The sequence below is a fragment of the Crocodylus porosus genome, unplaced genomic scaffold (genome assembly GCF_001723895.1).
Source record: "Crocodylus porosus isolate Cpor-Errol unplaced genomic scaffold, CroPor_comp1, whole genome shotgun sequence".
In the NCBI taxonomy this organism is placed as follows: Eukaryota; Metazoa; Chordata; order Crocodylia; family Crocodylidae; genus Crocodylus; species Crocodylus porosus.
Window position 1 is genome coordinate 84,773,502 of NW_017728906.1, and position 16,043 is coordinate 84,789,544.

General features: G+C 43.2%; 1 protein-coding gene and 1 long non-coding RNA gene across 2 annotated transcripts in view; one reads left to right on the forward strand and one right to left on the reverse strand.

The window, feature by feature from the left end:
• Positions 1-7,361, forward strand: part of LOC109306194 — an 8,328-nt gene extending 967 nt beyond the window's left edge. Inside the window, exons 2-3 of the long non-coding RNA XR_002099885.1 lie at positions 4,301-4,302; positions 6,636-7,361. This is a non-coding gene — a long non-coding RNA (uncharacterized LOC109306194). The remainder of the gene's footprint in view (positions 1-4,300; positions 4,303-6,635) is intronic.
• Positions 7,362-7,443: 82 nt separating this feature from the next.
• LOC109306191 (lysozyme g-like) lies at positions 7,444-15,260 on the reverse strand. The gene is made up of 5 exons (XM_019529485.1): positions 15,173-15,260; positions 14,524-14,622; positions 12,019-12,218; positions 9,742-9,880; positions 7,444-7,896 (listed from the first exon to the last, which is right to left on the reverse strand). The coding sequence occupies exons 1-5, from the start codon at positions 15,213-15,215 to the stop codon at positions 7,763-7,765; spliced, it is 615 nt and encodes a 204-aa protein (XP_019385030.1). The 5' UTR covers positions 15,216-15,260; the 3' UTR covers positions 7,444-7,762.
• Between the last annotated feature and the right edge of the window lie 783 nt (positions 15,261-16,043).

Consider the following 16,043-nt stretch of genomic DNA (forward strand, 5'->3'; position numbering starts at 1 on the left):
TCATGGTTTTGTGTGACTGAGCATGTGCGAGTTCGGCCTCTGTGTTGTTACTAGGCATGGGCAGGGCTTGAAAATAGGTCATAGATGATTGACATCCCTACAGGTCACCCAGGGGGCACATGGTGGGCACACTGTGGAATTTTCCATTAGCTGATGTTATCTGCGCATGTCTGGAGACTTAACTCTTGTGTTGCCAGCACTCCTTAAGATTTGCTCGGACATGCCCCTTTGTTGGAATACAGGAGTGTAAGTCAACCTTAAAATCCATTTTCGAGTTCCGATTCGTTTTCATCGAGGAGATATAGGGCCGAATTTGGGGATCGTTCCAGGTCTACTACTGACATAGTAGACACAAAGATAACATATTTACAATATATACAAAAATCAAGATTCTCTCAATGTCTCTGAGTCCCATCTTTCAAAGTCTCGGCGGGAAATGACGTCTCAGGTCGAACCAGTTGGTCTTTCAAGCGTGGTCCGACGTTCGGCAGAACTGAAAAACAAAACAAAATGGACAGACCATGCTCTATAGTATGATTATATACATATTGCATAATGTGCCTAATTCGTGCCGTTCACCATTGCCCTTCGTGCCAGCCAATTGTGGTGGACTAGCACCTTCCATCCGCTATCTTCTAACTCTATTAAATAAGTGTTCGGATATTTTTCTGCTCTTTGAATTTTTCCCTTCAAGACTTTAGGGTGTTTATTCTTAGTGTCAGGGAGTGTGACCCATATAAGTTCCAATGTTTTGAACTTCTCTTCCCATGGCTCGACAGTCATTGGTTCTCTTGTGGCCCATAACTCTTTTCCTTCATTAATATTTATTAGTACTTTGTTACAGAACTTGGTCCATCCCTTGTAGGACCCATTCCCCTTTAAACGAAGCGCTTCCTTAAAGAGACCTACCGCCCTTTCGACCACCCCGTTTGACTGAGGGTGGTAGGGAATGTGATGATGCCATTTTATATTTCTAAAGGCAGCAAATCGTTCGATTGCGATAGATGCAAATGGAGGTCCTCCATCTGATTGTATCGTGTGTGGCACTTGCCACATAGTGAATACACTAATTAGTGTGGTGATCACTGCAGTCGCGTGGGCTTTTCTTAAGGGTATTACCATAACCTGTCTAGTTCCTAGGTCTACGACAATCAGACCTTTGTTTGGTACTGATGCTCCTGGCAATGGACCCAAGAAATGGATTTGCCATGTTCTTCCTGGTTCAAATTTGTCCTTATCATAAACTCCCTTAGTGTTTCTGGTTGGGTGACATTTTTCTTTTATGCAGGTCTCGCATGCCTGAACGATCCTGTTCCAGTCTCGATGGTTCCCATATTTTTCATTCTTTTTGTTTCCTCAATTCCACTTTTTATAACATGTTCGAGAGCTTGGGTGACCCCAGTTCTCATGTAACCATTTTAGGTATGGATCAGTATGTAATTCCTCGTCGGTGTCCTGGACTATTAATACGTGCTCGGTGTGATTCGGCTCCTGTAATAGTTTGTCTATATATTCATGTACCGAATCGGTATCGATTTGATGCAACCTTGTATGCTTAATTAATGGTGGTGTCGTGAATTCGGATAACAGGCTGTAGATCTTTTCCCACACCTCGATGTTCTCGGTGGGTGCCGCTATACCGGTAATTATTTTATATATATATATACATTGAATCTATAGCTATTACTGGAACGGGGAGGGTTCCGTCATGATATGTTAAGCAATGCGTGATTATTTCCTTAAAACCTAATAACTCATTTCTCTGAGCGGAGACGCTCCCAGGGTAGATGTCATGTTCATTACAAGGTTTGCAGTAGAACCCGTATTTCCCTCCATCTCATGTAGTACCATCGGAGGCCATCCATGCGGGCTCAGTCGTTCCATACAGGATGATTTTTTCGTTGTCGGTGTTGATTGGGACTGGTAGTAAATCCTCATGCCTCCAATCATGCCAATGGTAGAAATGATTTAATACCATTGTGCTCCAAGTCGACGATTCCCCTTGAAAGTGTGGGTCCGGGCGATCATACATCAGTTGAGGCAGTAGCGTGGCTCCCATTGCTCTCAATCTTCCTCTGGCGGGTGTTAGGAACTCAACTAACTGAGCTGCTAACAGTGTTTTTGCTACTGTCCCATAACAATGCTGTGTTGTTTTTATGGTTCGATGGGCTAGGTACACTAACTCTCCTTCATGATTTTTTACTGTAGTGAAGAGGTGTTCTTCTGTGAAGCCGACGGTGACGATTAAAGTGGTGGTCAAATTGATAGCACTCAGCGAGGTGTTTTTTACGGCTTCAAGGAATTCTTTCAATGTTTCTGCGACTTTTGTTCTGGCATCTTTCTCCAGGTTTTCTCACATATTTGGCACTGTATACGAGCTAGTATAGGTAGATGTTCTGGTCCGATGTAGTGACGGAACCAGTTTAGCCACCCGAGTAATGATTGAAAATCAGCTCTAGTCGTGGGTGTCTTTTTCTCCCAGATGTTTATATCAATATCATCATGGGTCACTCCGTATCGCGTGGTCTTGTGGAGGACAGTTCCTAGGAAAGTGATCTTTTCCGTCGGTTCCAGATGTGATTTCTTTTTATTTATTTTCCAGCCATCATTCGTTAGATACTCTACTAGATCATTCATGACTTTCTGTACTACAGTCCTTCCTTGTCCCATTATAGCTATATCATCGATATAGCTCCAAATTTGTGTGGCTCGACTTTCTGGATTGGACTTTCTGAATCTTTCTAAACTACCTTTCATTGCACTAGTGGCTAATGCCGGGGTGTTACAATATCCCTGTGGACATACGTTCCATTGGTAAATTTTACCTTTTATACACATGTTCAAGATTCTGTCTTCATCGTTTTTTGGGATTGAAAAGAACATGTCTTTTAAATCGATTGTGACGCCTACCCAAGTCTCTGATTGGTATTCTGCCATTTCGCGTATGCTCTGCAGTAATGTGCAGGGCATTGCTTGGGCTAAGGTTGTGCACCTTTTATTCACTTCCCTGTAATCAACTACTAGACGGACCTCGTTCAGTCTTCCTGGTTTTGGAATGCCCCATCCTGGCGATAATCGAGTACTCGCATGAACTGACGTTATCGATCCTTCGTTTTCCAATCCTTCTAACAAGGTACGCAGAGAGTCTTGAAGATGTGGCTTCATTGGTATGGGAGTGTATCTCCACGCTGAATTGATCTGTAAGGTTGGTTGATGCCGCTCTTCGCTAGGTATTGTCGATATCGGCAGCGCTTCAAGGACCTTCTGTTTTAGGTTTAGGGTTCGGATCCCTGGCACTCCTAGAATGTTTACACTTCTGAGGACTGAGTCGAGGCGTTTTTCACAGCTCTTTACTAAAAACTTTACTCTACACGTCGCTGTCGCAGCATTTAGTCCCTGTACCATCATCATTTTATTGGTTTTTATGTGGGGGATGGATGGTTTTATCACATTTACTTGTGCACCTGTATCCAAGAGGAATTTCAAGTACGTAATGTCAGTTGGATCATCAGGATTCTGAATTTCGATTCGAGCATATGGTCTTTGATCTCTGTTGGGGATTTTTAGATTGTTTGTAGCCACCCTGACATTCGGTTTCGGATGGTTCATCTGTTCAACTTTGACTTCTTTCTGCTCTCCTTTGGTTACACAAGATTTTGTTTCTAGCTTGTTTTGATCCACTTGGGTTCGTCTCGATTCGTTTTGTATGGTTGGTTCGGTTTTCATATTTTGTTCATTACGCTTTGTGTTCCGTTCCGTTTCACTTTGTTTCATTTGGGTACGTTTCGGTTCAGTTGTTACGGTTTCTTTGAGTTTTGAGTGTTGTCCGTTTTGCACTTGTTCATTTATTTTCAATGTATCTCGATACATTTCATTTCGCTTTGACTCGTCTCGTCTGAGGTTACGTCGCTTCAGTTCAGTCCATTTCGCTTGGTTTCGTGTTAATTCGCTTTGTGTGATTTCTTTGGGTTCGGCTTCTTGTTTACTTGGTTTTTGTTCGAGTTCGCGTTGTTCGGGTTTGTTTTTCGTTCATTTGGTGGAGTCTGTTTTTCACTGTCTCCAATTCTTACAGCCATCGGTCGCCGGACTTTTGCCGATGGCGGTCATTTGTTTTTTGATTTCTGTCTTTCGATGAATCCTAAAGTTTTTGCGAGAGCTCGCTGTCCTTCATCTTTTAAGCTCCTTAGTTGTTCTTTGTTAAGTCCAGATTTTTCCAGAAGAAAGCCAAACATTGCTCTCTCCATGGGGGTTCTCTGGGGCGGTGAGTAATTCAGCCGAGTTCTTTGTTGTGGAGGTGGAGAAGTTCGGGTATAATATTTTTTCGTGACCATAGGTGAAGTTCGGGGTTGTTTTCGTGGATATTCTCTTCTGTCACCCCCTTTTGAGTGATTAACAGAGTTTTCCACCGGATATACACATTTCGGCTCTCGCTCCTCTTCCTCCACGGAATGTACACTTTCCTGGGGCTTCTGTCTCTCCATCACCCCGCTTAGTTGATCAAGCTGACCCAAAGTATGTATAACGGGACCATTCACTGATGTACTCAATAATAATCTCGTGGTAATACTTTGGTTCCTGCCGTAGATTTCAGTGGCTGCGTTGACCGCTTCCTGCAGGCAAAGTACATCCCCAGATGATAGAACAAACCTATGAGGCCATGCCCCCTGCACCTGAGCGGGGGTTAGGTTCAGGGCCTGATGGGTTGGATTCCACATGGCGTAAGATTATCCTATACACTAATGATTCCACATGGCTCCTATTATCGTATACACTAATGAGGTAGCATTTGCACGACTGGTTGAACCCTCATGCCATGTGTGGATCTTCCTTTGCAGCGCCTCTGTTACTAAGGCCAGGATCGGTATCGGCCAATAGTAATTTTCTAAAACTGGTACCGGGTCAACCACCTTTGCACGGCTCCAAGCAGAGTTCCTTATTAATTGCAAAGCTTCGTCTTGATTGACGGTCTCACTTCCTGCCTCAGCCACTAGTCGTCCCAACCATGCAATTGGAGTCTCATTTTCTCTTATTCCAGTCTCTCTTCTTAATTCGTTCATCTCAGAACGTGTTCTGGTTCGAGTCGTTATCGTTTGCCTTGTTCCTCCCTGAGGATCTGTTACCCATTTCTGAACAGCTATAGGATAAGCTGATATCATTTCATTGTTGTCTTGATTTATTTCATTTTGTAGTTCGTGTGTGATTTTGTCATCAATGTTGTCACTGTTTGTAGTTCCGTTCGTGCAGTTTCTGTTAATTACTTGTTTATTCGTTTTCATAATCGATGCTTCGTTTGTATTAGTTCCGACTGTACTAGTCTTTATTGTTGACCTTCTTGTTGTTACATCATTCGTGTCGGTTCCAGTAGTATTTGTGCTTGCTTTTGTTTTTCTTATGGTTACGTTGTTAGCCTTATTTTTGCTTGTTGCTTCAGTTATTTCCGTTCCCACGCTCTTGCTTGTTACTTGGTTGCAGTTCTCGTAGTTTGTTTGGGTGTATTTCTCCCGTACGTCCTCCTGGTGGCGCTGGCTGATGTACGGGGGCAGTGATGTGCGTACAGCGGGTGGCGCTGTTGCGGGAGACTGGTTCCCGGTGGGCGCAACCATAGGCGGCGTCTTTCTGGAAGGCGGGCTCGGGATGGGCGGAGCTGGACGTCGTGACGTCAGCACGGTTTTTGGCACGCTGACAGTTTGGTCGGTGCCATCTTGCAATGGCCGCTCGGCCAATTTTTCATTCACAGCTCTGGTCGCAGCCATGAGCTGGGCCCTCGTATCTGTCAGCTCCCTCAATAAAACAACGTATGCTCGAAACAGCACATTTATTATGCGGCCTTTCTTCCATCGGGGTCCCATCCCCTTTATTTTTCTGCCGTCCATCTCTAGGCTCTCCTGTAGCTGCATTACGAGCTCATGCCCCCTTGACCCAATGGTGAGGGTCGGGCAGTTGAACCCGTCAGGAGGGGTATCCTCACCACCCTCCTTTATGTATCTAATGCATCGAGCAAATTCTCGATCCGGGTTGGGCACTGTCATGCCCGATGATTTTTTGCAGGCCAGGGCTATGGTCCCAGTTTCCCCCCTTGGGCGGTAAACGGCCCGGGGATCCTGCACGATGCAGCCCCACGCTCTGTAACCAGGAGATGAATTAAAGTAATTACACAGGGAAGTCACTGTGCAACTTTGGAAAGGGAGCTGGGGAACTAGGTCCCAATCTCTCTCCTACTAGCAGTCCCTGCCGAGGCAGCCTCTGCCTTCAGATCGAGCAGCTCTCTCTCTTCGACACACCAACGACACTCCTACCACTCACATAACCCACACCGCCCACACCAAAGGTGGGGGTCAGAAACCTTTTAAAGCTACCCCCAGCCAATCAGGGTGCTTGACCTCTAGAATCTTCTGGATGGTGACTTCATGGTTTTGTGTGACTGAGCATGTGCGAGTTCGGCCTCTGTGTTGTTACTAGGCATGGGCAGGGCTTGAAAATAGGTCATAGATGATTGACATCCCTACAGGTCACCCAGGGGGCACATGGTGGGCACACTGTGGAATTTTCCATTAGCTTGATGTTATCTGTGCATGTCTGGAGACTTAACTCTTGTGTTGCCAGCACTCCTTAAGATTTGCTCGGACACAGTATAGTATTTATACTTTTTAAAGAAAAATATAATCCCTGCTACAGCAAAGTGAATGGCAGAATGGTTTAAACAGTAGGGTGCTATGGCAGACTATGGCATAATCATGTTTACACCCATAGTAAAAGAAGTTCAAGGAAGACATTTTATAAAGCCATTTCTAGCCATGGTTTGTAAAGAGATCAGCTCTAGCTGAGATGCTTAATAAACCAGATATACCAAATTGCTCAGAACCCACAGGTCCTGTTTTATATTGGAGTTACTGGGCGCTGAGGTCTATGAACAGAATTCAACTTGCCTTTAAAGGCTGAATCAATGTTAATTTAAGTCAAAGGCAGCAATTCCACTAATGTATTGGTTCAAGGCCAGACGGCTCGTTAACAAGTAGTTTTAGGAGCTCCTTTTCTTACCACAGGCTGTTGATGGCATTCCAAAAAATAAGTCAATTTCCAATCTTAGAGTCACAGAAGCATAGAATTTGGTGAACTGAATAAGCCTAATATTATCCCTCCTTTGCAAGTAATCAATGTTAAGGCCCTTGATGGCAGAGAAAACCCCTAACTGTATGTAGCACAACTGTCTTTCATTCCATTCCTTTTTGGAATTTATACACTTTGATTTAAAGTTGTCCTCATCCAAACTTTGCTGATAAAGTGAAAATATGAGCACTTTTGTGGTTACTCTTTACCCACTAATATTTTTATTAAGATTCCATTTGATTATTTTTCTTCAATTGAAAGCACTCACTCCAGGCTCTATGAATTTTCTGAAAAATTAGAATACAAACAGATGATTTGCTTAGACCTGAAGATTTCCAACCAAAAGCCAGCTGCTGTAAGAATGCATTTTCGAAGTAATTTACAAAGCAATTGACAATGAAAGCTTAATTTCCTACCCCCAAATTTTCCAAAGAGGTAACTTTCCCTTTTGATTTCTTAGCAGAATGACAGATAGACAAAAGCATAAGCATCTTTTTAAACTGGGAAGGCAATAAACTAACAACAAGAAGATAAGGAAACCACATAGCACAGAGGAACAATCAATAAGATTGAGCAATGCTCTAGGTCTCTTATGAAAGTTGGACCGATCATCTTAAAGACTGTAATATATCTGAGTAGAAGGGCATCCCCACATTTAGTACCCATGTTTCTTATAATACTTGGCGCGTGCAACTGCATCATTGCTATAATCATGGTGGGTTGTGCCAATATCCATTCTTTCATAGGTCCGGACATTTCCGGGTCCTGCATTGTAGGCAGAAATCCCACCTGAAACAAAGCACCAGAAGTGTTAACAGACAGAAAATGAAACATTCTCTCCTAATTTTTAAGAGCTTTTGGAAATGTCTGAATTGCTTTCTTAGGGCACATTCCAATGAGTGGCAATGTGTGTTTCCATAGGGACAAAGAGCAGCAGCGCACCTTGTGCCATTGCTACTTGTCCTTGGGGAACACTCATGCCATGTGAGCTCTGGCACGTGGCATGTTACCCCAGGTGGGGTAGGGGAGGCTGAGGCTGAGGCCAGCAAGTGTGCTGGCCCCAGCAGCCTTACCTGGAGTCCTGGGTGCCTCCAGAAGCTGCAGCCATGGTGATTCTGCAGCAGGGAGCCTGGCCAACAGCCAGAGCATGACTCTGGCCAGCCAGGCTCCGGTTTTGTGTGGTGCATGCTGCTGCCACATGCACCACTCCACTTTTTCTGGGCATGGACTTTTTAACCCCAGGATCTCCCATGGTCAAACTCCATGGTCCTCCGCCCTGCAAAGTGGCAGCACAGGGAATGCCTGCATGTGTAGTGTGTGGTGCATCACATATCTCTATGCTTGTCCGGACGCGCCCTTACTGTGTACTGTGTATCTGACTCAGGTTTTGTGAACAGATTACATAAAATCCTAAATCCACTGAAAATTCAGGATTTGGGGTTTTACATTCACAGATACCACTAGCTGTGTGGAAATATAACACACAGTTGTCTAACCACGTTCAAACAGGAGCCCTCATTTTTGAGCTCACACCCACACTTAATGAATGAAGACCCAGTAACCATGTCACAGTCATTTTCAGGGCTGAATGAAAAGTATGGTGGTTGAATGTTAAAGCATGAACAGGAACTTCATTCTCCTCTTCTTTCTCAATCTCTGTGTTGGCACTGCATGTTGCAGTATAGCATAGATACCTGAGCTAGCTGTAAATGAGCTAAGCTGGATACCAGAATCAGTCTAGAACTAGCAGCACAGAACTCACCAGAGGTTAATTTATCTTATTCCATCTTTCACATTAACATGCACAATTTTGTAATTCTCTCAAGATCTATCTATAGTTCTCAAAAAGACTGCATATCTACAGAGATTCAGAGTGAGATACTGGCAATGTTTAAATAAATGCCAAACCTCCCTTTACCTTCAGTGGCTTCAGGATAGTACTAATGGGCCACATCTACACGAGATTCTGACTGTGCAGGAAACAGAGCTACTGAGCAGTAGTGTTGCCAAATGGCTTTTTTGTGATTCTGACTGCACAGTAGCTCATTACTACTGCTTAGTAGCATTGTGTCATGCTTCCTGCCATGTGACACTACTGTGCTGTTGTCACAGGCTACAGCACAGTCAGCGTCTTATGTAGACATGGCTAGGGTCAAACAGTTGAGGCCCAAATAACAACATAAAGGGTGTGTCATACACATTCATTAATGCGCTTTAGGTAATGTGCATTAAATTAGTACCTCCATTGAGAAGTACTAGAAAAAGGTGCATTAGCTTAGTTTAATGCACATTAGCTAGCGAGCATGTTTTTGTGACCTTTTAATGCATTTATTAAAATAGGCTAATGCACATTAAAGCAGGAGTATACAGGATTTCTTTTTGGATTTAACGATTCCCCTGGCAGTGTTGAAAACTCAAACCCAATACTGTGCTAAAGAAAGGGAGAACCAATGTGAAACATATTTATTTAGTTTCACTGTATGAGATCTGGGAAATCAGGAAGTAGAAAAATTGAATCAATGGTGAAATTATGAGAGCTTCTTGTACAGAAGTTCAGTAATACAAGAAACTTAAATGGGATTTGTGTCTTAGGATTTCCCTTGTCTCATAGCCTGAATATATTCCATACTTTACCTTTCAGCTGTTGTTCTTTAGTCCAACTTGGGAACTTTCTCTGGATTGCCTTAATCATACCCACAAGGATTTGTGTGCCCTGGATGAGATGAGCCTCAGAGTTCCATGGCTTAACGATATTATGATACCTCTTATCAACCTAGAAGAAACCAAGGGAACATTACTCCTCTAAGGTAAAAGATGATGGGCTAAATCTTGTATGCAACCAAGTACCTATGTAACGTTGTAACTACAATTTTGGCCTTTACATGCAGTTTTCATTCTATGTAACTATGCACCCCCCTGCATTTCCCTTCTGAATAGGCTCATTAGGCTTCATTATGTTTGCATAAGTGCCTGTAGGAAACAAAAATGCCTGGCACCTATATATAATGTCTATTCAGTCCAATGCTTTCATGCGAGAAAAGCTATGACTAGTGGGTGTTTGATGCTGTAGGAAGGTCCTGCCATCTAAGAGCCTGCTAGGTTCTAGGCTGTTGGTCACCTAGATGGAATCTGAAGCTATAATTTTCTCTTTTTTAGTAATGTGCTTTAATCACCAGGCCATAGGCTAGGTGTTGTCCACCGCTTCCCTCCTGAAGTTAGCCCACCAAACAATGCATTTAATATTCACTGGATAACACTAATAAACAGGAATGGAATTGTTTCTGTCCAAATGGGACAAGGATCAGGGCCAGAACTCAGGTCTCCCTGTGCCATGGTTAAGGCACTTTTCTGAGAAGCAGGAGATAGAGGCCCAAACCCTCTGGGTGATCAAAACCTAGAATCTAAAATGCCTCCCTAGGCAAGTGTTCGAACCATAAGGCTATTGGGCTAAAAGGTCCTCTGCATGAGTTCCGGATAGCATGTGTATAGGATGATCCTGTTCCACCACAGGTGGAAATAGGATCTAAATTTGGCAGAAGTGCTAAGAATTGCAGTTAAGTGGCTATATTCGTGCCACTTACACATGTAAAGGTGAGCTAAGACTTTCCCCAATAAATTTAGGCAGTTTACTGCCCCCTCAATGCATTCAACTAGTTTTTATTGTGTCATATCTTTGCCAGAATGCCCCATGATCTTCTCTGTATACTACGTTTTCACTGCTAGATACTGGCAGTGCTGACAGAACTCAGAAGTTTACTTTTGCTATTGAGGGCCCTAAACACTAAGCTGAAGTCATGCACCGCACATACTATGACTTGGTGAATCTTGAATAGAGAATGTAATGCAGCCCCACCACACAATAGGCTGGAGACTTAGGGGGTTATGAAAAATGGGTGATGAGGGTTTGAATCCCCTGCAGCAGAAGTGGGAATGACACTCACATCATGGGGGAGTGCTCTAACTACTAAATTATATGTAAAAGGGGCCACATCCTTTCCAATCCTTCTCTTTGTGCTTTAAATGAAAATGGAGCTGTCACTGCCTCATAGCTAACGTGCTATGAGTATTCTTCCTAGATTGGGTGGAGATAGGTGGAGGTAAGTCTAGCTGTTAGATACCAGTAGACAATGGGGGTGATATGGGCACTGAGGTGCTCAGCCCTGTTGAGACTAAAGTGTTTGTGGGTGTGCACAGAAGCTGAATATTATATGTCTCGGGACTTTTTAAAATCAAATCTTGAGGTACCCATCTGCTTAAAGAGTTCCAGAGCTAGGTAACACTTGCATGGGAGAGGATGTTTCTTTACAGATTTCCATACACGTTTAAACATGCTGCCACTGCTACCAGGGAATTTGGAAAGTAATGGAAAAGATCAACTATAAACTTGCTATAATGAGAATGCCAACTCACCTAGTTCCTTCATGTGAGGCTTTCACCTTCACAAATGTTGCCACCAGAGAATGGACTTTCTGGGTGGTAGAGTAAAATGCACAGCCTCTTAGAAGGTTAAAAGACAGTCCCTAACACAGCGGTTTTCAACCTTTGTTCACTTGTGGACCCCTAAAAAATGGAGGTGGGGACCCCTTTGGAAATTTCAAATAAAGGTACAGACCCCTTTGAATTGTAAGAGTGGGTATTCACATATTTTTGACTACTCATAGTAATCTTTTGTGGACCCCTTAGTGTTTTTCAGCAAACTATATCTATCCAAACTGTAGTCAACACGCTAAAGAAGCTTGCTCGCTGATTTCAGTTGTCCTGTGTGCTAGTCAGCATGGTGCTGCTGCAACTCTAGTTTGTTTTCATGGTATGGACATCAGCAGAAGCTGCACTATTGAGAAGTAAGGCTGTCTTCTTGCCTATAACACCCATTCGTGCTATCTTGTTCTAAGATTCTTGTAAATTACTCACTTGCATCAAACCGTAGGCATTTCCCCCGTCACCCCATCCATCACGGGTTAGGGCAGCTCCTGCATGCGACTCTCTAGAGATGATGCCAGCAATCACAGCTGGATCTACGCACAGTTTTCTGCCAGCACTGTGAATGATGCCTTTATAGTTATTCATTCTGGGTAGGTCCTTTGCAGCAATCGTTTCAGAAGCCCGGACTCCTGTACAAGTAAAAGTTTTCATTTAATAAATTTTTATCAAAATTTCAGAACCATTTGTTATTCACCCTAGGTAGACACTGTATGAGTTAGATAGGTTGTGCATTTTAACTTATGAATCATGTACATAGTGTCAAGGTGAAAAAGAAATGTGACTTGAAATGATGTGGAAAGAGTTGGTGCTTATCTGTATTGTTGGACTCAAGGAAGAAGGGGTATGGATTTGCTGGGAAAATGAAGGGGAATTGTGCACTGTCTTTGAAGAGGAACAGACAGCAACCAGTATCTTGTTTTCAGACAGAAGGATGAGGCAGGACTATGGAGGTTTACAGTCAAAAGGGGGACACAAAATCAAACAAATGGAGGACTTGTATACCTCCAAGAGGCATATCGGAGGGAGGGGAGGTAGTAGTCCCCACACTTGCATTTTTCTCTCCTTTTTCTTTTGAAGCCTCCATATCAGCCCACCCTGTGCTAAGAGAAAACCGTATAGGGGTGAAGTCACATGTTACACTTAGACCATATTAAATCTATGGGATGATAAGCGGTGTCAAAGTTAGACTGTGCTGTGAGCAGTTGTGTATTAAGGGTTAATACTATTTTTTTCCTGCACAGCTCAAACTTGCCAGTAGGGGGCTGGCAAGTAGGGTGTGATTAGGTGACAGGACACCTGTGTGGGAAGAGATTAATGTGGAGTTGGGAGTGGTGCACTATGGGATGCTGGAGGACTGTTATCTTACTCATTTCTTCTATGTGGAGCAGACTGAAATTACCCTAACACAAGCTAGGGAGGACGCTTAGCATAAATTAATGATCTTTAATGTGTAGACACTTGTGTTTTAAGTGCCCTTAGTATGGTGTAAAGGTAATGTGTAACTTCACCCCTAGTTAAACCATGTCTGTGTTTTAAATCCTACTTTATTTTTGGAGCAATCAGAATAAGGTGTTCCTTCAAGTTTACTAGCACTGCCTGTAATGACATCAGTGCTTAGCAATGACTAAGAGATGGGAAACCAGGAATCTCCCAGTCAGCTCCATCGCTGATTTACTGCACAGATTGGGGGTGGTCACTTCGAATTTTAAAATTCAGGGGCACATCTACATGAGATGCTAACTGTGTAGTAGCCTAATAACACTTTGCAGTAGCATGCCAGGCAAAACCCACGCTCATACACTACTGTGCAGTAGTATTAGACTACTGTACATTTAGCATGACTTAAAAAACTGTGTGCTGGTACTACTGTGCAGTTGTGGAAGTTACTGTGCTTTTGATTTAGTTTGTAAACTTAATGCACTGTTACTATGGTACAATAATGAATGTGTAGATGTGCCCAGGAGTACTGGGATCTTGGTCTTCTGAGGTTTATAGCACTTCCAGGAGGTTTGATATCAGTTTAAGGATTTTGTCTGACTGCTTTAAAAACATAAAGAAGGATCAGAACCTGATGATATAAAAATGGACCCTTTACTTTCTGGGTCAAAATATATAATTAATTAACTCTTCTAACACCAACACAGCAACACCATTTTGGTAGTTGTCCATAGGTAAAAACAGAAACAGATTGTTTTTGCTAGAGGAACGTTATGAGTAGGGTGACCATAATAATTTGAGGGAAATCTGGGATGGGAGGACTGGGGGCAGAGCTGGGGGTCAGGGCCAGGCAGAACAGTGCATGCATGCCCCTTTCCCCCCATCCCAATCCATGGCTTTCAAGAGTGGGGCCAGATAAGGGACACACACACAAACACTCCCCATCCCAACACTGCAGCTCCCAGAAGCAGAGCCGGCAGGACACACACACACACACACACACACACACACACACACACACACACACACACACACACACTGACCCTGCAGCTCCCAGGACTGGGGCTGGGCAGGACAGCCTGCCCCCATGAAGCTCCCAGAAGTAGGGCCAGGCAACAACCCCATGGCTCCTCTGCCCTGCCAACTCTACTGCACAAGTGACTGCTCATATCCCAGTGGAGTCCGGATCAGGGAGCAGCCCATTGGCTGGGCTCCTTGGAGAAAATTGCAGTCAAAGTCCTTGGACTGGTGGGAACTCACCTGTATATGCCCAGCTCCTGACTCACAAGCTGGACACCTGTGGTCAGGTTACCACCAATCTGAGACTTGTGCTTCAATTTTCTCCAGTGGCTGGGAGGCTGAGACTGTCCTGGATAATTTGGGACATATGGTGACCCTAGTTAACTCTTTTTTCATTGCTTGGAAGAAATCAAGAGCTGTGGATTACAGTGATTACTCTGTATTCTAAAATGAGCCAGAAAACACAATCATACTCACCAATGTAGTTTAAACCTTCTGGTCTTGCAGTTTGACTAGATGCCCCAGTGGTATCAACTCTGTTTATATCACCGTAGCATCCAGACTGACTGGAAGTGTCTGAAGAGTTAAACAGAGAATTTTTACAGTAAGGAGCTTCTGTGAGCAGAAGTAAATGTAGGCAAATTCAGAGTCATTAACCATACTCTTGTCAAGATGGAGTATTCTGTATTTCATAGGTCTTATGGAGCTTGTCAGCCAGAAACGACTGCCTCTACTGAGGGTGATGTCCTTTTCAAAGAGATGGATCTTTCACTGTATTCCCCAAGAGCCAAGGGAGAAAAATGTCCTGAGCTCTATGCCCAAGTGCCCATCACAGGACACATCCTATGCCCCCATTCTGCAAGTGTCCTGCTAAGTACTATGAGCTCCATCATGTGATATATTTGAATTTGATTCCATTAACTGTTGCACCCATTCCCTATGTCCATGTACACAGCAAGGATTTGTGGAAATACTAATGAAATGTGCTAGGGTATGGACAAATGAGCAAACAAAGGAAAGGTATGAGAAGATTGATGTCATGTAACTCTAAAATGTCTTACGTGTCCCCAAACCTCTTGTTATTGTGGCAGGAAGTTTAATGAACCAAAGAGAGCCCCTAACTCACCAGTAAGGGCAGCTAGGCCCAGAATGATCAGTGGCAGCTTCATGGGGGTGGTTCTTTCCAAGCACAGAAGAGAATCTGAAAAGAAATCGAAAGCAGCAAACATGACAAAAGAAAGGCCTCAAAATGTCATATAAGTAAATATACCATTTTCTGAACAATGGGGTATTTTTTTGACTGAATGTGCCAATAGTGAATTAGAAAGCAATTCTATGGCTTGGTGTATGGGTAGTCATGACAGAGACCACGATAATAGTTCTGCCTTTCCCTGACAAAGCATACAAAGAGTGCAGAGAACAGATGCAGAATCAAGATTCTCAGATTTCAAATCTCATTTTTTTTCTTTTATTTGGGTCTCTGTCGCCACATGTTCTGCTTGTTTCCACGTTTCTTCCCTTTAAAAAGCCTGTGGCAAAGTCAAAATCAAAGATAAAGAATTCCTACCAATGTTTTTGCTCCAGTCTTGTTTTGGTATCATAGACTCTTCTCTAGAGAGTGTCTGGAGACATGGGCTTGTCTTAAAGCACTTGAAGAATTTTACTTTCATTAGACACGGGAAGCTGACAATGAAAATGTGCCTCAGAAATTTGAGACGTCCTGCACTCCAGGTGAAAATGACAATGTGAGAGATGTTTATCGACAGAGAGTACCAAGAAGGTAAAAATATACTGATCTAAGAACAAAGGATCAGTCTTACAATTTTAGGATCTAACTGAATCCTAAAGACAGTTATTTGTTTCTTTGAGAAAAAACTCAGAGACAGAATTGTACAACACCCAGAATTAGCCTTTGAGAAAAGCAACTAGAGCAAGCAAAGAAGTCACCCATCTAAACAAGATGTAGAATATAAAATAAAATATTCAGCAGATATATC